The sequence below is a fragment of the Scyliorhinus torazame genome, chromosome 4 (assembly GCF_047496885.1).
Source record: "Scyliorhinus torazame isolate Kashiwa2021f chromosome 4, sScyTor2.1, whole genome shotgun sequence".
Lineage (NCBI taxonomy): Eukaryota > Metazoa > Chordata > Chondrichthyes > Carcharhiniformes > Scyliorhinidae > Scyliorhinus > Scyliorhinus torazame.
Window position 1 is genome coordinate 208,567,346 of NC_092710.1, and position 21,926 is coordinate 208,589,271.

The window sequence follows — 21,926 nt, forward strand, 5'->3', positions numbered from 1 at the left end:
CCGTTTGGGAGAATCGCCTGGTCCGACGCCCTCCCGCGATGGCTAACCCAAGCGGCGAGATCAGCACTATCTAGTTCTGCACGGCACAGTCCGGTGAATCGCCCGAGACACCCATAATGGCGATTCTCCGCCACTCCCGCTATTCTCAGGCCCGGATGGGCTGAAGTCCTGACGGCGTGACCCCAGTTCACGCCGTCGCCATTCACACCTACTATTTAAAGTCGTCAGCCAGTCGTGCTGGCTGACGCTGAGCAGGTGAGCTAACTGTTCCGCAGCTCCTGGAGACCGGGTCGGCTTCCCTGAGTTCCCTGAGAAGGCTGCGGCCAACGGGGGGGGGGGGGGGGGGGGGGGAGAACTTGCAGGGTTATCTCACTTGCTTCTGCGCCTCCGAGCTGGCATGTCGCGACCTCCCGGGTGGCGGAGCACCCAGCGAGGTCCAGGGCCCTCTGCTCGTGGACATTTAGCGGGTACAGCACAGGGGAACCCCCTCCGGTTCTCATACGTCACGCTGGTTGTGAGCGGTCTTGTCCTGGGGGGTGGGAGGTTGGATAAAGCATCACAATTAGGTGGGTATCATCAGGGCGTGCACATATAAACTACATTTATGCTGGTTCAGGAGACAGTTGGAGACACGCCATGGCATCGCTCCACGGGGGCTCATGTGGGTTGAGTAAATCGTTGTGCACCCTGACCGCCCAAACCCCCCCCCCCACCCCACTTCCTCCCCCTCATGCCCGGGGGCACCCTCATGGCACTTACCCTGGCAGCCCGAGTGAGGTCGTGCAGCTTCTTTTGACACTGCTCCCCGGTCCGGGGGGTCTGCCCTACAGTACTGACAGCGGTGCCAACATCACGTCAACCGCGCCGGATGGCTGTCGATGCCCACGTCTTGGGCAGCGGATGGCCCTTCTGTTCTCCACCTCATCTAGCAGGGTGTCCAGGTCCGTGTCCCAGAACCTCGGTGCGGCTCGTCGGGGCTCAACCATCGCGACTCCTTCTCCTACTCCGGGTCCTTCCATGCGCGGCTCGCGCCATTTATGGCGCAGCGCCGCATCATTCGGCTGTCGCGCGGTGACGACAGCCATCCAGCGCGACACGCCCCCCGAGTTTCTCGCGGCCCCGATCCTAGCCCATTTTCGGGCCCTGAATCGGTCGAGAGCGGGGCCGTTTCGCGCCATCATTAACCTCGACGCCGTTTACTACGGCATGGGCACTTAGTCGCGCGAGCGGAGAATCACGGCCATTCATTGAGAAAATTCTCTTTAACACATTTCAGGAATTCATCCTCTTTTTTCTTTGATGCTGATGCTATCCCAGTCTATATCAGGATAACTGAAACTCCCATTATCATTATTCTGTATTCTTGCACAGTTGTCATTTGCCTGCAAATGTGTTCCTCTATTGTATTCCCAGAACTTGGCGGCCTATCGTGTACGCCTAGCAGCATAAAGGCTCCTCTTTTGTTCTTTAATTTTAACCAAACAGACTTTGCCTTTAGCCCATTTATGACATTATTCTCCATTGTTACAATAGTTAATCTGATTAATAATGTCTGATCTCCTTTCTTTCTCTCCCTCTCTTTTCTGAATATCTTGTTGCCAAGGAAATTCTCATAATTCCCTTTTTTTGATCAAGGTCATAGTCCATGTGGTGACTTCTGTCTGTATCTCACCAGACTTTACCACTGTGCTCCATACATTTACATCCAAGCATTCTAAATCACACATGTGCATTGAACTATCTGATTCTTCCTAATCCTAAACCACTCTATTCTATTGCTATTTGCCCCTGTGCAACTTGTTCTCCTATATAAGATTATTTTAAGTAGCTAAAGGATAATGAGCTGTCAAGTCTTCAAATCATTCGCATCACATGATCCTGGTGTGCATAATGTGGAATTTAACTGAGATGCCAGTAACTAGAATTGGAATCTGGATAATGGCAAAAGAAATGTATTAATGAACACTTTGATTATTAAAGATAGGGAAAGAAATGTTTTACTGTCACAAGTTTAAAAAATAGCATCTTAAATATAAACCAAAAGCACTGACATCCTTTTATAGCACAATGTCTCTCCGAGAAAAATGTCATGAATTGTGTGTGTTACTGATAGATCGTTGAGCATTAAATAATTATTTTATTCTTTCATGGGTGTCACTGGCTGGGCTAACATTTATCTCAAATTCTTAATTTCACTGAGCTGAGTGGCTCGTTAGGCCATTTCAGAGAGCAGTTACGAGTCAACTACGTTGCTATGGGTCTGAAGTCAGATGGAGGCCAGACCAAGTTAGGACGGCAGATTTCCTTCACTAAAGGACAAGTGAATCAGGTGGGTTTTTACGACAATCAACTATGGTCATTAGACTTTTTATTCCAGATTTTTATTGAATTCAAATTTCAACATCTGCCATGGTGGGATTGAAGCTCTGGTCCCCAGAGCATTACCCTGCTCTCTGGATTACTAGTCCAGTGACAATGTCACTACACCACTACCTTCCCTATAAACTCAAGAAATAAGTCAATCAGACTTCAGAAACAGATGTAATAATTCTCAAAATGCATATTCTTTCTTTTATAACTGAAAATGCTGCTATATAAAGGATGCTTTGCTGCTTCTCACCAAGCCTCTCCCTCAACAGCACCATTCAAACTCACGGCTTCCACCATCTAGAAAGATAAAGGCGATAGACATAGGAACACCACAACCTGCAAGTTTCCAGCGAAGCCAAACACCATTCAAATTTGTAAATATATCATAACTCCTTCACAATCGCTAGGTCAGGATCCTGTAACTCCTTAATAGCACTGAGTGCATCTGCAACACATGGACTGCAGCAGTTCAAGAAGGCAGCTCATTCCCAGGGGTAATTAAAGATGGGCAACAAATGGCAGCCTTGCCAGCAAAGCTCACATCTCACGAATGAATTTTAAAAATTGTCTTGGATTTATGGTACAGGATCCATGCCGAGCACCTCATGCAGTCCGCCAGTGACAAATATTTACCAAACTTCAACCAGGGGTGTCAGGCAAATCATTTGAGAAAGTACAGGCTTTTATTACAATACGACCTCCAACCAAGTTCAGTATCTGCCCTGTACTGTACTATTCTTAACTGTATTTGCTCATTCTGGTTCCAGTTTTGCAAGGTGTTGTAGTGTTTAGAACATAAGAACATAAGAACTAGGAGCAGGAGTAGGCCATCTGGCCCCTCGAGCCTGCTCCGCCATTCAATGAGATCATGGCTGATCTTTTGTGGACTCAGCTCCACTTTCCAGCCCGAACACCATAACCCTTAATCCCTTTATTCTTCAAAAAACTATCTATCTTTATCTTAAAAACATTTAATGAAGGAGCCTCTACTGCTTCACTGGGCAAGGAATTCCATAGATTCACAACCCTTTGGGTGAAGAAGTTCCTCCTAAACTCAGTCCTAAATCTACTTCCCCTTATTTTGAGGCTATGCCCCCTAGTTCTGCTTTCACCCGCCAGTGGAAACAACCTGCCCGCATCTATCCTATCGATTCCCTTCATAATTTTATATGTTTCTATAAGATCCCCCCTCATCCTTCGAAATTCCAACAAGTACAGTCCCAGTCTACTCAACCTCTCCTCGTAATCCAACCCCTTCAGCTCTGGGATTAACCTAGTGAATCTCCTCTGCACACCCTCCAGTGCCAGTACGTCCTTTCTCAAGTAAGGAGACCAAAACTGAACACAATACTCCAGGTGTGGCCTCACTAACACCTTATACAATTGCAGCATAACCTCCCTAGTCTTAAACTCCATCCCTCTAGCAATGAAGGACAAAATTCCATTTGCCTTCTTAATCACCTGTTGCACCTGAAAACCAACTTTCTGCGACTCATGCACGAGCACACCCAGGTCTCTCTGCACAGCAGCATGTTTTAATATTTTATCATTTAAATAATAATCCCTTTTGCCATTATTCTCACCAAAATGGATAACCTCACATTTGTCAACATTGTATTCCATCTGCCAGACCCTAGCCCATTCACTTAGCCTGTCCAAATCCCTCTGCAGACTTCCAGTATCCTCTGCACTTTTTGCTTTACCACTTATCTTAGTGTCGTCTGCAACTTGGACACATTGCCCTTGGTCCCCAACTCCAAATCATCTATGTAAATTGTGAACAGTTGTGGGCCCAACACTGATCCCTGAGGGACACCACTAGCTACTGATTGCCAACCAGAGAAACACCCATTAATCCCCACTCTTTGCTTTCTATTAATTAACCAATCCTCTATCCATGCTCTTACTTTCCCCTTAATGCCATGCATCTTTATCTTATGCAACAACCTTTTGTGTGGCACCTTGTCAAAGGCTTTCTGGAAATCCAGATATACCACATCCATTGGCTCCCCGTTATCTACCGCACTGTTAATGTCCTCAAAAAATTCCACTAAATTAGTTAGGCACGACCTGCCCTTTATGAACCCATGCTGCGTCTGTCCAATGGGACAATTTCCATCCAGATGCCTCGCTATTTCTTCCTTGATGATAGATTCCAGCATCTTCCCTACTACCGAAGTTAAGCTCACTGGCCTATAATTACCCACTTTCTGCCTACCTCCTTTTTTAAACAGTGGTGTCACGTTTGCTAATTTCCAATCCGCCGGGACCACCCCAGAGTCTAGTGAATTTTGGTAAATTATCACTAGTGCATTTGCAATTTCCCTAGCCATCTCTTTTAGCACTCTGGGATGCATTCCATCAGGGCCAGGAGACTTGTCTACCTTTAGCCCCATTAGCTTGCCCATCACTACCTCCTTGGTGATATCAATCCTCTCAAGGTCCTCACCTGTCATAGCCTCATTTCCATCAGTCACTGGCATGTTATTTGTGTCTTCCACTGTGAAGACCGACCCAAAAAACCTGTTCAGTTCCTCAGCCATTTCCTCATCTCCCATTATTAAATCTCCCTTCTCATCCTCTAAAGGACCAATAATTACCTTAGCCACTCTTTTTTGTTTTATGTATTTGTAGAAACTTTTACTATCTGTTTTTTTATTCTGAACAAGTTTACTCTCATAATCGATCTTACTCTTCTTTATAGCTTTTTTAGTAGCTTTCTGTTGCCCCCTAAAGATTTCCCAGTCCTCTAGTCTCCCACTGATCTTTGCTACTTTGTATGTTTTTTCCTTCAATTTGATACTCTCCCTTATTTCCTTAGATATCCACGGTCGATTTTCCCTCTTTTTACCGTCCTTCCTTTTTGTTGGTGTAAACCTTTGCTGGGCACTGTGAAAAATCACTTGGAAGGTTCTCCACTGTTCCTCAACTGTTTCACCATAAAGTCTTTGCTCCCAGTCTACCTTAGCTAGTTCTTCTCTCATCCCATTGTAATCTCCTTTGTTTAAGCACAAAACACTAGTGCTTGATTTTACCTTCTCACCCTCCATCTGTATTTTAAATTCCACCATATTGTGATCGCTCCTTCCGAGAGGATCCCTAACTATGAGATCCTGAATCAATCCTGTCTCATTACACAGGACCAGATCTAGGACCGCTTGTTCCCTCGTAGGTTCCATTACATACTGTTCTAGGAAACTATCGCGGATACATTCTAGAAACTCCTCCTCAAGGCTGCCTTGACCGACCTGGTTAAACCAATCAACATGTAGATTAAAATCCCCCATGATAACTGCTGTACCATTTCTACATGCATCTGTTATTTCTTTGTTTATAGCCTGCCCCACCATAATGTTACTATTTGGTGGCCTATAGATTACTCTTAGCAGTGACTTTTTCGCCTTACTATTCCTGATTTCCACTCAAATGGATTCAACCTTATCCTCCATAGCACCGATGTCATTCCTTACTGTTGCCCGGATGTCATCCTTAAATAACAGAGCTACACCACCTCCCTTACCATCCACTCTGTCCTTCCGAAAAGTTTGATACCCTCGGATATTTAACTCCCAGTCGTGACCATCCTTTAACCATGTTTCAGTAATGGCCACTAAATCATAGTCATTCACGATGATTTGCGCCATCAACTCATTTACCTTATTCCGAATACTCCGAGCATCAGGTAAAGTACACTTATGTTGGCTTTTTTACCTCTGTTCTTAATCTTAACACCTTGATCAGTAACCTCTCCTCAGTTATATTTCCTCTTAACCTTTCTCCTAATTTTCCTTGTCGTCGAACCCACATCTTCCTGTAACAACCTGCCGCATCGCTTACCATTAATGTTTTCACTTCCCGTTTTATTTCTTTTAGTATTCCTGGTCCTATTCACTGAGCTCCCCTCAGTCACTGTACCTTGTACTGTCGCCCTTTTTGATTTTTGACTATGGCTTCTCTGCCTTACACTTTCCCCCTTACTGCCTTTTATTTCTGTCCCTGTTTTACTACCTTCCAACTTCCTGCATCGGTTCCCATCCCCCTGCCACATTAGTTTAAACTCTCCCCAACAGCTCTAGCAAACACCCCACCTAGGACATCGGTTCTAGTCCTGCCCAGGTGCAGACCGTCCGGTTTGTATGGTCCCACCTCCCCAGAATCGGTTCCAATGTCCCAGGAATTTGAATCCCTCCCTCTTGCACCATCTCTCGAGCCACGTATTCATCCTCTCTATCCTGACATTCCTACTCTGACTAGCTCGTGGCACTGGTAGCAATCCTGAGATTACTACCTTTGAGGTCCTACTTTTTAGTTTAACTCCTAGCTCCCTAAATTCAGCTTGTAGGACCTCGTCCCGTTTTTTACCTATGTCGTTGGTGCCTACGTGCACCACGACAGCTGGCTGTTCACCCTCCCCCCCCCCCCAGAATGTCCTGCAGCCGCTCCGAGACATCCTTGGCCCTTGCACCAGGGAGGCAACATACCATCCTGGAGTCTCGATTTCGTCCGCAGAACCGCCTGTCTATTCCCCTTACAATTGAGTCCCCTATCACTATAGCCCTGCCATTCTTCTTCCTGCCCAGCTGCGCAGCAGAGCCAGCCACGGTGCCATGAACCTGGCTGCTGCCGCCTTCCCCTGGTGATCCAGCTCCCTCAACAGTATCCAAAGCGGTATATCTGTTTTGCAGGGAGATGACTGCAGAGGACACCTGCACTGCCTTCCTACTCTTGCTCTGTTTTTTGGTCACCCATTTACTATCTCCCTCAGTACCTTTCACCTGCGGTGTGACCAACTCGCTAAACGTGCTATCCACAACGTCCTCAGCATCGCGGACGCTCCAAAGTGAGTCCATCCGCAGCTCCAGAGCCGTCAAGCGGTCTAACAGGAGCTGCAACTGGACACACCTCTTGCACGTGAAGGAGCCAGGGACAGTGGACGTGTCCCTGAGCTCCCACATCGCACACGAGGAGCATGACACGGGTCTGAGATCTCCTGCCATGTCTTAAACCTTCGGTTAACTTGAACAATTTCAATTTCCCCTAAAAAAATTTAACTAAATAAATAAACAATGAAGAAAAAAAATATATATATATATATACCAATGAAAAGAAACAGAAAAACAGAAACACTACTTACCAGTCACTTACCAGGGATAAAAAACACTTCCTCCCCACCCAGCTTTGAATTCCCACCTCGATTCAAATTCCCAAACTCACTCTTAGCTGTGTCTCACTCCTGGCTGTGTCTTCTCTGTCTCACTGGGAGAACTCACTGGGAGTGAGTTACAAGTTGCTCTTTTTAAACTGTCCTGAATTGACTCCCCTCCCCCACCTGCTTTCAGATCAAAGTAGATTAAAGTGACTGACACTTAACTGCCAACCAGTTATGTGAGTGGGTGGGACAGCCCTTGTTAACCTACACTGCACAATACTAGCTTAATATAAATTAATTTAAACTCCTGAAATTTAAAAGGAGCTGCCTTACTGATTCAATTTAATTCAATTCAATTCCCACCTCGATTCAAATTCCCAAACTCACTCTTTGCTGTCTCACTCTGGCTGTCTTCTCTGTCTCACTGGGAGAACTCACTTTTAGTAAGCTTTTAATGAGGCTTTGTTAACACAGGCCCTGAATCGGGTTAGTTTTAGTGTAACAAGATTTTGATTCTAGATATTCTTAGTCTTGAAAATCTAAAAGGGACTTCAGCCACCGAGACAGGTAGGGATTGACAAGTAGTGATTAGAAAATCTGACTCCATATTTTATAAAGTAGCAGGAGTCAGCTTCATGAACCATGTTCCTTTGGGCATGAGATCTAAGTATCCATCCATTTCTTCCTTGATTGAGGTCTAGGGTCCAATCACATTTATTTTGCCTTCCATTCCATGTCAGCCAAAATCACTACTCTGATTCCATTGCAGTTCGCATAGATGCATATCTAGATGTACACCCATTTTAAACTACAGGCTTGACTATTAATTGTTCAGTCAAAGAGACTTGTATTTCTAGGGTTTACTGGGTCATTACATAGGATTCCTCCCAACCAAACGAGAAATCTTTATCTGATATGATTAACTAAATCTGCATATCCATCCAACCTATGGTGTGCACTATCAAATGATTTCTTCAATAGGAGAAAAGGCTGCTTATTCTCTAAACCACCGAGTTGAGCTTTGTGTCCCACTAATTGAAAGCAGAACCCCCCAGGAACAGGGAACAGAACATGAGAGTTATGAACAATTGGTTAAAAAAAAGGTTGTGCGGTTGGATTTTCCTCTGAACTACCACCAAGTTGAAGGCACAGCACAGTATAAAATAGCTTCTTAGAGGTTACTACCACCACTGAAGACGACATTTTACTCTCCATCTAACTCCGTGCTGTATCCATCCTGGCAATGTTTGATGGCGACAGTGAGAGGGAGTTTTATAAGAGCCATTCAAAAAACAAATCAGCAGGCATTAAACCTGATGCATTACATGCAGATACAATTGACAGGACATCTGACATATTTCTTCGAAAAAAGGAAATTACTGTCACGTTACAAGTGGTGGCAGGTGCCACAGAAAACAGTCTCTGCACATTGAAACCATTTCATTTGCAGCTACTGAAGTTTGGCTTTATCTTGTCCATTCTATTTGATCTGCCTAGTTAATAAGTTTACTAATAATTTTAATCCATTCAACTGAAATTACTGTTTTGCACAGGAGCATAGATCTTCCAATGGGGTCATTTCTATGAAGAAGAGAACGAGGACATGGAAGAATCTCGATTGGAGGTTCTTGGAGTGAGGTACTATAGATGGATATGTATGAACTTATAAGCAGGTGAAAATGATGTGCAGGAAAAGCCTGCCCCACCCTCCAAGATACCAAGAACATCATGGCTCTACCCTTCCAACCAACCCTCTCTTCCCTTGTGTCCATGTACTCTGGAATAGAAAACTTCCAGGGTTAAGGGAAAGAAAAACTCTTAAGGTAATATTTGTAGAATGTTTACATTTTTGTAAAAATAATCATACTATTTAAGTTGATTAATAGTGAAATAGAACAGTTTCAACAATTTTACCAAAAAGAAAAGAAAAACTAATGAATGAAAGCAGTTAGAAAATGAGAAACAAAAATAAAGAGAAGTTGGGAGAAGAAAACAGTAGAATTAAAGGATAATTGCACATAAATCTGCAGAACATGAAAAGTACAAAACGGGTAAAAACTGGCTGAAGGCAAAATGTCATCAATCTCATGATGTGTTATCCTTACGGTAACACTGTGTCAAAGGCTTCAAACACCAGCATATTTGGTATTCATCCGAGAAACAGAATTCAATCAAGATAATAATAAAGAGAAATGAAATGTCACATTCAACTGCAAAAGAACATCAAAGTAAAATATCAGACCCATGAGAAGTGATGTTCGACAAACTGGGGGTTATTTCTACTCCATCTATCTCCACTCTCTTGTTCTTCAGCACACCTGGAGTAGAGACTGGAACCTCTGCACTCACACGATCCTGTAGCACATTTTCTCTGTTCAGGTTGATTTGAGAGTATGGACAACCTAATGCGCTGCAGAAGAAAGAACATTTCTTACAGCTGGATGAATGAACAGCAAATTCCATTTCTCTGTTAACAGAGTCCCTTTTGTAAAAATCTTAAAATTATATTCTGCATGCAACGTAATCTCCACAAGGATCCATTTCAATGGAATCAGTGGCACAGTGAGTAAGAACATTGTTTTTCACCTTTGTGGCTTGATTTCAAATCAAGTCTAAGCAGACAGGACAAAAGAGTGTGCCCGACCTGGAAACAGGCAGAATCACACATTTCTGACGAGCGTTCCGGCATTATTGCACATTTGCGCAATATTTTGGTCGGCAGGTGTGCGCAAGAGTCAGAATCTTGCCTCCCGCCAAATAGACAATTTAGCCCATTAAGGGGCCAACTAGCATGATTTTACCAGGCCCTTCTGCTTTTAGTTGGCATGTAGGTCGATTGGCCAGGTGGCCTTTACGTTTTAGCTGCAATCTCAATTCAGGACAGGATGATGTGTCGGCTGGAGTAAAATGAAATTAGGTGTCTGGGGACTGAGTTTTGTCTTTGAATGTGTTGTCTAGTCATACTTTGCATTGTTTATCCATCACAATTTATTTTTCTCAGGTTTGCAGCTCCCCAAGACAGCTCTGCAACTGCTGTCCTCTGAGCGAACACATTAGAAGTACCAGCCCGTATCTTCTCTTTTATCAGCACCCGCCCTCTACCTCCCCTCACCGGCAGCTCGGAGTCTTTCCTGGTACGCGTTTCATGCTGGCTGTCCTTTCATTGATCAGGCTGCACAAAATTACGTTCGGTGGCCGAACTGGGTCAGAAGCAGATTTTGTACCCACTTCCTGGCCCGCTGAGAGCGAGCACCCGAAAAATTCAGCTCCTGATTTTAATGGGCAATATCAGCTCCAAATGCTTATTTTGGCTGAATTTTCTATTTATTTCTATAATTAGGTTAGCACAGTGGGCTAAACAGCTGACTTGTAATGCAGAACAATGCTAGCAGCGCGGGTTCAATTCCCGTACCAGCCTCCCCGAACAGGCGCCGGAATGTGGCGACTAGGGACTTTCCACAGTAACTTCATTGAAGCCTACTTGTGACAATAAGCGATTATTAAAAAAAAAGCATTTACTTTAGGGTTTTAATATTTTTCTCAACAAGAAAAGATTCTGAATACACCAAAACATGTTGCCAACATTGCAGAGACACTTTGATAATACCGCTGATTGAACCTTTCACAATATCGCTGATCTCTTTTGAAACTTAGTTTTTGTTCCCCTGAAAGTTCAAACTCAAATTAACACTGCAGCAGTCCAAGTAGGCAGCTCATCACAATCTTTGCACAAGAAACAATAAATAATAAATACTGGCCCTGCTGGCATCATCTATATCCCAAAAATAAACAAAAGATCAAAAGCATGCAACCAGGGCAACTTAGGCACTCCAAATAGACAAGCTAGGTTACACAATTGCTTAAACATTATAGTTCAACAATATTTCTTATGCTTTTCCAGGCATTGCCTGCTGCATTGAGAGAAATGGCAAAGCAGTTAGGAGCAGGGCAGAAAGTAGAGAAACAGCTGGGTTAAGGAATCAATTCCAAAATAATTTTAAATTATTTTGCAAAATTCAAATATACAAATACTGTCCTCAGGAATGGGCAAATTAGCTCCAGATTTTAAATGTATAGTGATCTTGGAATTTATTGCTCTCAGAATTACAACTAGATGAGTTTTGCTGAGTCTAATGTTATAGCTGACTAACTTGAGAGATCATTTAATTGCCTGGAACACTTCTGGAACTCCCCACAGAGTGAATATAATCAGGAGGATGTAATTTAGATATGAACTTTTCAAAGTTAATTTTTAATCAAAGCCTCTCACCCAGCAGAATCACAGGATCTAGAGTGCCATCTGTTTTCTTTCTGTATCACAGATTTTTAAAACTAACTTTTAGAAATATTTAAGTTGTTTCTGTGAACCAGTGGCCAATCTGCAACCACCAATTTTTCGCTCCCATCCAGAGTCCCTCCAACTAGAGACTGTACTCTCAAATTTCACTCACTTAAAGAGGATGGCACGTGCATAATCATTTCAAACTCCACTGTAGCAGACATCAAAGAACAATACAGCACAGGAACAGGCCCTTTGGCCCTCCAAGCCTTAATCGGTCATGATACTGCGCTTGGCCAAAACCCTCAGCACTTCCTAATGGGGTATCCCTCTATACACATGCTATTCATATATTTGTTGAGATGCCTTTTGAACCCTGTTAATGTATCTGCTTCCACAACCTACCCTGGCAGCGCATACAGGCACTCACCACCTTCTGCGTAAAAATACTGCCTTGCACATCTCCTCTAAACTTTGCCCCATAGACCTTAAACCTATGCCCCCTGGTGACTGACCCCTCCACCCTGGGAAAGAGTGCCTGCCCATCCACTCTATCCATACCATTCAATCTTGTAGACCTCTATCAGGTCACCCCTCAACCTCCATCGTTCTAATAAAAACAGTCCGAGTCGATTCAGTCTGTCCACATAGCCAACACCCTCCAGACCTGGCAGCGTCCTGGTAAACCTCCTCTGCACCCTCTCCAAAGCCTCCACATCCTTCTGGTAGTGTGAATTGTGCGCAACATTCCAAGTGCGGCCTTACCAAGGTTCTATACAACCGTAGCATGACTTGCCAGTTTTTATACTTGATGCCCCATCCAATAATGGCAAGCATTCCTTACGCTTTCCTGACTACCTTGTCCACTTGTGTTGCCACTTTCAAAGATCTGTGGATCTGCATGCCCAGATCTCTCTGACTTTCTATATTCCTAAGAGTTTTGACATTTACGGTATATTTCCCCTCTATGTTAGACCCATCACCCATATGTCAACATGTCAACATATACTGCTAATCATTTCCAGCTGTCTGAATGACTGGAAAGGAAACTAGTCAGCGACAGCTGAATCTAATATTTTTTCTTCGATTAATTAAATTTTGGTGTTCAAAACCTGGCCTTTTGTTACTGTGTAACACAAGGGTTATTTTGCACATACACAATTAGCACAGCAACTGTAGGTGAAGTCTGAATGCTAGGCATTCATTTAATTGAGCAAGTGATTATTTTTTTAAATCTCATTGTTATTTTACTCTCCTACTTGCAACATTTTGGTGTTCTGGATCTCCTTCTTTAATATCACAAACCTGTTACCCTTGACAGCATGGTAGCACAGTGGTTAGCACAGTGCTTCACAGCTCCAGGGTCCCACATTTGATTCCTGGTTTGGGTCACTGTCTGTGCAGCATCCGCACGTTCTCCCCGTGGGTTGGTTTCCTCCGGGTGCTCCGGTTTCCTCCCAGTCCAAAGATGTGCAGGTTAGGTGGATTGGCCATGCTAAATTGCCCTTAGTGTCCAAAAAGGTTAGGTGGGGTTACTGGGATAGGCTGGACTTGTGGACTTAAATGGGGTGCTCTTTCCAAGGGCCGGTGCAGACTCGATGTGCTGAATGGCCTCCTTCTGCACTGTAAATTCTATAATCTATGACAACTGCTCTTAACTGCAGATCTTCAGCAATATGTTCCACTGTTCGGTGGTTTGCACATGCGCTGAGAATCATGCAACTCCTTTCCTATTTCTTATGCTGATGGATATATTCTGTCTTAATGTAATCATCTAGTTCATCCTTACCAGCATTGTGATAGAATTCTTCACCAACAATCCAATTCTACCCCACTTTTTTTTCTTCCAAACTCCCTAAATTGCCTGATCATTCATCGCTTTGCTGTTTGCGGAGTTTTCCTTAGCATTTAATATTTTGTCATTGTAAATTCACGTTTCAATTTTCTTTTATCGAATATATCTGTTCATTGCTAGCATTTTTTGTTTAGTTTCATTGTGCTAGTTTAAAAAAAATATATTGTCAGTATCTGATAAATTAAGGAGACCCCGAGGATTGAGGAGGTGTCCAATCACAGGGGATATGTAAAGCAGCTATATTACAATCCAGAAGGTATGCGGAAAGGTACTTAATTCCTGGATCCAACAGTCCTCACATTACTTTAGCTGACGGGCTTTCCCTAGGCCTGGAAAACTCAGCTTTCCAGGGCTAAATTGAAAATGGTGGTTAAATATGAGGCACACAGCCTTATTATAATATTTAAATTGCCTACCCAGGCTGATTGCCTGTTTCCTGTACCAACTATATTAAAATAAAAGAATTGGGCAGCTTGAGGTTGGGATTCAGATCATCATTTTAACATTCCACCTGCCAAAACTCGTCAGTTTTTAAATAAATAAATGTTTCTCGCTTAATTCCAAGCATGCGCAGACAGGGTAGAAATAATAATATTCATTTACTCCTCTCCCCATAACCACCAATTTGTCATTAGTTTTCTGGCAATAAGGGACTGGCAGGCATTCTTCATCATGCCCTAGGCTTCAACCGGTAAAACTCAAGACTTCTCTGACCCCATGATCATTCGCACAGATGCAGTGGGCCCATTATATTATTTGTAATGAGTTGGGAGCTAATAGTTGTGAGAATATTTACCTTAAGATGCCACATTACCCTGTTCCACTAGGGTAGATAGGGTCCTGTGTAGGGTAACAACGTATCAGTCCATCAGCCCACCAGCCATATGGAGAGCTGAACAAAATAGCCTGCAATTCGAGCATTTGCATTGCAAGTTTGATTATTTCGAATTCTGGGAATCAGAAGACATAACAGGGGGCGAATGGGTGCCTTCTGGATGTTTCTATCAGTGGTGAAAATCCAGATGGGCACATCCTGATAATTGCATGAAAAGCACTCCACCGACATCCCTCCTCTTTCCTCCCACCCCACCCCTTTATAGACATTTCCCCCCCAAAACAAGTGAGGAATGCTGATTACTGGACAAACAATACTGAAAGTTCAGTCTTCCAATAACACTTTTTTATGGAAACAGAATTCTTGCAAGATCAAATCTGTCCACCAGTCAGAGTTTAAACATCGAACAAGACAACACTTCAAAAGTCATACACAAAGCAATATACAGGATCTATTTTTAAACTTACATTTCGGATCAAACTCAAAAGAACTTACAGTGCAGGAGGAGGCCATTCGGCCCATCGGGTCTGGACCCTGGAAAGAGCACCCTACCTAAGTCCACACCTCCACCCTATCCCAGTAACCCCACCCAACTTTTTTGGACACAAAGGGCAATTTAGCATGGCCAATCCACCTAACCTGCACATCTTTGGATTGTGGGAGGAAATCGGAGCAGCCGGAGGAAACCCACGCAGACACGGGGAGAAAGTGCAAACTCCGCACAGACAGTGACTCAAGCCGGGAATCGAACTTGGGACCCTGGAGCTGTGAAGCAACTGTGATAACCACTGTGCTACCGTGCGCCCCCTGCTAAAATGTATATATTAAAAATGCTTATGGTGCCAAGTAGTATAATCAAGATTATTACTGTTTAATATTAACTTTCCAATATTTTTCTTTCCAAAGCTGGCAAAAAAAGTAAACATACATACTTGTAAGGTTTTTGTTAAAAATGGATTTAATGTTGCCTGTAGTTTCTGTTGCACTTTTTCAGATGAGGGGCACGATTCAGCAACAGGTGAATTGGATTAGATTGGATTGGTTTATTGTCACATGTACCAAGGTACAGTGAAAAGTATTTTTCTGCGAGCAGCTCAACGGATCATTACGTACACGAAAAGAAAAGGAAATAAAGAAAATACAAAATAAGGCAACACAAGGTACACAATGTAACTAGATAACACCGGTATTGGGTGAAGCATACAGGGGTGTAGTATTAATCAGGTCAGTCTGTAAGAGGGTCGTTTAGGAGTCTGGTAACAGCGGAAGAAGCTGTTTTTGAATCTGATTGTGCGTGTTCTCAGACTTCTGTATCTCCTGCCCGATGGAAGAAGTTGGAAGAGTGAGTAAGCCGGGTGGGAGGGGTCTTTGATTATGCTGCCCGCTTTCCCCAGGCAGCGGGAGGTGTAGATGGAGTCAATGGGTGGGAGGCAGGTTCGTGTGATGGATTAGGCGGTGTTCATGACTCTCTGAAGTTTCTTGCGGTCTTGGGCCGAGCAGTTGCCATACCAGGCTGTGATGGAGCCAGATAGGATGCTTTCTATGGTCCATCTGTAAAATTTGGGAAGAGTTAATGTGGACATGCCGAATTTCATTAGCTTCCTGAGGAAGTATAGACGTTGTTGTGCTTTCTTGGTGGTAGCGTCGACGTGGGTGGACCAGGACAGATTTTTGGAGATGTGTACTCCTAGGAATTTGACACTGCTAACCATCTCCACCTCGGCCCCGCTGATGCTGACGGAGGTGTGTACAGTACTTTGCATCATGAAGTCAATGACTAGCTCTTTAGTTTTGCTGGCATTGAGGGATAGATTGTTGTCGCTGCACAGCTCCACTAACTATCTCCCTCCTGTATTCTGACTCGTCATTATTCGAGATCCGGCCCACTATGGTCATATCGTCAACAAACTAGTAGATGGAGTTGGAACCAAATTTTGCCACGCAGCCGTGTGTGTACAGGGAATATAGTAGGTGTCTAAGTACTCAGCCTTGCGGGGCTCCGGTATGGAGTACAATTGTGTTGTTTATTCCTACAGATTGTGGTTTGTGGGTCAGAAAGTCGAGGATTCAGTTGCAGAGTGAGAGCCAAGTCCTAGGTTTTGGAGCTTTGATATGAGCTTGGCTGGGATTATGGTGTTGAAGGCGGAGCTGTAGTCAATAAATAGGAGTCTGGTGTTGGAGTCCTTGTTGTCGAGATGCTCCAGGGATGAGTCTGCACCTGGCTCACTCGAACCTGCTGACTCAGGCTCGACAAGAATAAGGCAGCACAGTTGTCTCTGAAGTCTTGCACTGAAGTTTAAGAGAGTTGGAGTGGAGTGAAGGACTGCACCAGCAGCTGTAAAGCAGATATAGTTAAAGGACAATTTAAAATGACAGGCCAGGGAAATATCGAAGGTAAGTGCTATGATTTGGGCAGGTTGCAGTGAAGGTGGGGGATCAGTGTTAGACACTGGGGGGTACATGGAGTGAGGGTAGGGTGTCGGACACCAGGGTGCGGGCGAGTGGGGTCTTGGACATTGGGTTGGGATGTAGGTGGGTCTAACATTGAGCGCATTGGACACCGGGGGGCGGGTTTTGGAGTGGGCATGAATGGGGGGTTGGACACTGTGATGAGGGTGAGGGTGAGGGGGGGGGGGGAAATGTTGGACATTGCAGTGTGGAGGGAGTCTCCGGGGTTTAAGGCTGGATCAGGTCTCTGGTGGGGAGGCAAGCGTGCGGTCCAACTGGGTCGGGCCCCTGGGGGAGGGAGGAGTACAGTGTGGAGGTGGGGAACACTGTAGGGAGGGGTGGTTAGTTTGGGGAGTCTGGCTGTTTAATAAGGGTGTTTAATAATCATCTTTATTATTGTCACAAGTAGGCTTACATTAACAGTGCAGTGAAATTACTGTGAAAATCCCCAAGTCGCCACATTCCGGCGTCTGTTTGGGTACACAGAGGGAGAATTCAGAATGTCCAAATTACCTAACTTGTGGGAGGAAACCGGAGCACCCGGTGGAAACCCAGGCAGACACAGGGAGAACGTGCAGACTCCGCCCAGGAATCAAACCCTGGTCCCTGGCACCGTGAATCAACAGTGCTAACCTCGGCGGCTCGTTCCCCTGTAGTTTCCTCATATGCGCTTGATCCACTTCCAGGAGGTCATGTGAATGCTCCCTCTCCCAGCAGTTTCTCCACCATCCGCCATCTCCACTGGCATTGCCGATACCACATCAACTTTTGCATTCTGATCCCCTCTTTTGCGACCACTTCTGGCCCTCAGCTCCAGCGGGTCAATCTCTTCTACTCACTCTACTGCATGTTTTTGTCTCCTCACATCCAACCATTAACCAGGGAAAAGGTCCGGATAAAACCACCAGGAACAGGAGCCACCAAATGTGCAACCACTCACTCCGTGGCTGCCACCGGAAGTCTCCTCTACTTAGTCTGTTGTCCATTACCACTTTAAATTGCAGAATGTGACTAAGTAATTGCTACTTCTTTATATTTTTACAGCAAAGCTAAAAAGCTCATGTCTACTTGTTTTTTTCTGCAAAAATTCATTCCCTAGGTTCTTTCATGTTGCTACAATAGTTTCAGGAACAAGCACAGGCTTGTACAAATAAGCAAACTATGTACCCTGGTAAGCATAGGCAATTTTAATTCATTAGACAATATTCAGTGTCTGGTTTCATTAATTTAATCAAGTATTTCCAAAGTGCATCGAGATCTAAAATGTTCATTTGAATTTTCTTCTTAAGCAGATTTGCCACTTGAAGATGTACAAGGTTAACAAATCAGGCATTCTAATCGACAGTATATGTTTCTTTTCAATCACTAAGAATATATTTGCTGAATATTAATAGCAATTTTTCAATACTTCATAGACTACCAGAACTAAATCCAATCTTCTTTGCCTCTATGAGTAAGATATGTACTTTTCAAATAAATGCTGCTGGATTCGATTTAGGAAGACAATTATTGCCAATAACCATAAATGGAATTTAAAAAATAAACAAGATTACCAGAGTTTTAAACATTAACGAACATTAGAAACACAAACATTTATTGAGCGAGCAATATGTTAGCACACTGACAAGGAATGAGAGATTGCAGCAGGGAGAGACAAGAGATCACAACTGGGGATCTCAAAAGCAGGACAGATAAACACATTGGGAGCAGTTTTCTCTTGAGCACAAGCGAAAAGCTGATGGATGTCGATGAGATTTCTGAATTTAAGCTGGCAAAATCAGCACCAACAGGCTAATAACAGATTCAAAATTGGGTCAGTAAACCTTTCATCCCCGGACTTCCGGTTGCGGCAGGGATGAGCTAGCCGCACGTTTCGGCGGCTCCAGCTCCGACGGAACTTTGGGCTCTTTTAAGAGCCCCAACGGGGACTTTGCCGGCTGAAAAGCCCGGTGCGAGGCGCGAGGGAAGGGAGTCCCCCCCGAACGACGGAGGGAAAAACCGGCGGCGGCGGCTGCAGCCCGAAGAATCTGCAATCAGAAGGTCAGAGGGAGTGGAACAAAATGGCGGCGGAGGGATCGCAGGTGACATGGGGGCCTGAGCAGGACGAGGTTGTGAGACGGTGCGTGGACCTGCTGAAGAAGGAGGTAATGACCCCGTTGTTACAGGCAATTGAGGGGCTTAAGGAGACTTTGAAGACCCAGGAGACTGAACTTCGCGTGGTGGAGCAGAAGGTGTCAGGTATTGAGGACGAGGTCCTGGGCCTGGCGGTCAATACTCAGACGCACGAGGCACTTCATAAAAAGTGTGCTGACAGGATTGAGGCCCTTGAAAATGGAGCGCGAAGGAAGAACCTTAGGATACTAGGTCTCCCGGAGGGTGTGGAAGGAGTGGACTGTGGAGAGTACGCAAGTAAGATGCTGAGCTCACTGATGGGTGCTGAGGCCCCTGCGGGCCCCATGGAGGTGGAGTGGGCAAATCGGATCCCGGCGAGAAGACCAAAAGCGGGAGAACCACCGAGGGCGATAATCGTGCGATTCTACCGCCTTAAGGACAGAGAAGAGGTCCTGAGATGGGCTAAAAAGGTGCGGAGTAGCAGATGGGAGAATGCTGTGGGAAGGATCTACCAGGATTGGAGTGCGGAGGTGGCGAGAAGGAGGGCGAGCTTCAACCGAGCCAAAGAGGTTTTGCACAAAAGGAAGGTGAAGTTTGGGATGCTGCAGCCGGCAAGACTATGGGTCACGCATCAGGAGAGACACTATTATTTCGAGACGGCGGAGGAAGCATGGTCCTTCATCAATGAAGAGAAACTGGACCGGAACTGAGGGACCGATGCTGCAGGGAACTGTTATTGTTGTTATTATTATTTTTGTTAATGGGATGGTGAAAGCTAATCGAGAAGTAAACAGGGAAGGGGGGGGGGACACTGGGGAAATGTGGGCGTCGGTGAGGGGGGAGAGGCGGGACATAGTCGGAGAATGGGGAAGGAGAGGGGGAGGGGAAAGGGAGCTGCGCCATAAGAGGCGGGTCAGGTAAAGGGATGTTCCCGTGCCAGAAAGAATAAGGCGGGAAAACAGGCGCAAGGCGGATGGGAGTTCCCTCACACAGGGGGGGTCGAGGAGCGAGCAGGAGTAGCCGGGGTCAGTTGAAGTCAGCTGACTTACGGAAGTGATATGGGGGGAGCAATCAAGCTAGATAGGGATCTAGCGGGGGGGGGGGGGGGGGCAACTGGGTTGCTGCTGCGGAAATCCAAAAGGAAATGGCTAAAGAGAGGGTGGTCGGGGGCGGAATGCGACGCTGGGGGAGCGAGCGGGAGCGCGGAGGCGGGATATGGGACTGGCCTAGAGAAGGTAATGGCTAGTCGACACGGGAGGGGGGCAGGTAGCCCCCCAGTGAGGCTGATCACGTGGAACGTGAGAGGCCTGAATGGACCGATAAAAAGGGCCCGAGCGCTCGCGCATTTGAAAGGACTAAGGGCAGACGTGGTTATGCTCCAAGAGACGCACCTAAAGGTGGCGGACCAAGTTAGGCTAAGGAAAGGATGGGTGGGACAGGTGTTCCACTCAGGACTGGATGCAAAGAACAGAGGGGTGGCCATTTTGGTGGGGAAACAGGTAGCATTTGAAGCAAAGACCATCGTAGCAGATAGTGGAGGTAGATATGTAATGGTGAGTGGTAGGCTGGAGGGAATGGAGGTCGTGTTGGCTAATGTGTATGCCCCAAATTGGGACAATGTGGGGTTCATGAGACGGATGCTGGGGCGTATTCTGGACCTGGAGGCAGGAAATTTGATTTTAGGAGGGGACTTCAATACGGTGCTGGACCCGGGGCTAGATAGATCCAGCTCAAGGACTGGAAGAAGGCCGGCAGCGGCCAAGGTACTTAAGGGGTTTATGGACCAAACGGGGGGAGTGGATCCATGGCGATTTCTTAAGACCCAGGGCTAGGGAGTATTCCTTCTTCTCCCACGTCCATAAAGCGTACTCCCGGATAAATTTTTTTGTTTTAGGAAGGTCGTTGATCTCTAGGGTGGAAGAAGCTGAATACTCAGCCATAGCGGTTTCGGATCATGCCCCACATTGGGTGGACCTGGAAGTAGGAGAGGGCAGGGAGCAGAGAACACTCTGGCGATTAGATGTGGGACTGATGGCGGGTGAGGGAGTGTGTGCAAGAGTGAGGGGGTGTATCGAGAGATACCTGGAGGTCAATGACGACGGCGAGGTCCCTGTGGGAGTGGTCTGGGAAGCACTAAAAGCGGTGGTCAGAGGAGAGTTGATTTCTATTGGGGCCCACAAAAGGAAAACAGAGGCCAAGGAAAGGGATAGATTACTGGGGGAGATTTTAAGCGTGGACAGGGAATTTGCAGAGACCCCGGAGGAGGAGCTGTACAGGGAGAGGAGACGACTCCAGACCGAGTTTGACCTTCTGACCACCAGAAAGGCGGAGGTACTGTGGAGGAAGGCACAGGGGAGGAGGTATGAATATGGGGAAAAGGCTAGTCGCCTGTTGGCGCACCAACTGCGAAAGAGGGCAGCAGCGAGGGAGATAGGAGGAATTAGGGATGAAAGGGGAGACACTGTGCGAAGGGCAGGAAAGATAAATGAGGTGTTTAAGACCTTTTATGAAGAACTGTATAGGTCTCAGCCCCCAGAGGGAGAGGAGGGGATGCGGCAGTTCCTGGACCAATTGAGGTTCCCGAAAGTGGAGGAGCAGGCGGTGGCAGGCCTGGGGGCGCCGATTGAGGTGGACGAGGTTATTAAGGGACTGGGAAGCATGCAAGCAGGGAAGGCCCCGGGGCCGGATGGGTTCCCGGTGGAATTCTACAGAAAATATGTGGACTTGTTGGCCCCGTTGTTGGCGAGGACGTTCAATGAGGCCAGGGAAGGGGGGACACTACCCCCGACAATGTCGGAGGCGACGATATCGCTAATTTTGAAGAAGGACAAAGATCCGATGCAGTGTGGGTCTTATAGACCTATTTCACTATTGAACG

General features: G+C 45.6%; 1 protein-coding gene across 4 annotated transcripts in view; it reads right to left on the reverse strand.

The window, feature by feature from the left end:
• The window catches only part of l3mbtl3 (L3MBTL histone methyl-lysine binding protein 3), a 230,920-nt gene that overhangs the window by 64,894 nt on the left and 144,100 nt on the right, over positions 1–21,926 (reverse strand). For all 4 annotated transcript variants that reach the window (XM_072499212.1, XM_072499215.1, XM_072499214.1 and 1 more), the window contains one exon: positions 9,762–9,929. In XM_072499212.1, coding sequence (XP_072355313.1) covers positions 9,762–9,929 — 168 coding nt within the window. The remainder of the gene's footprint in view (positions 1–9,761; positions 9,930–21,926) is intronic.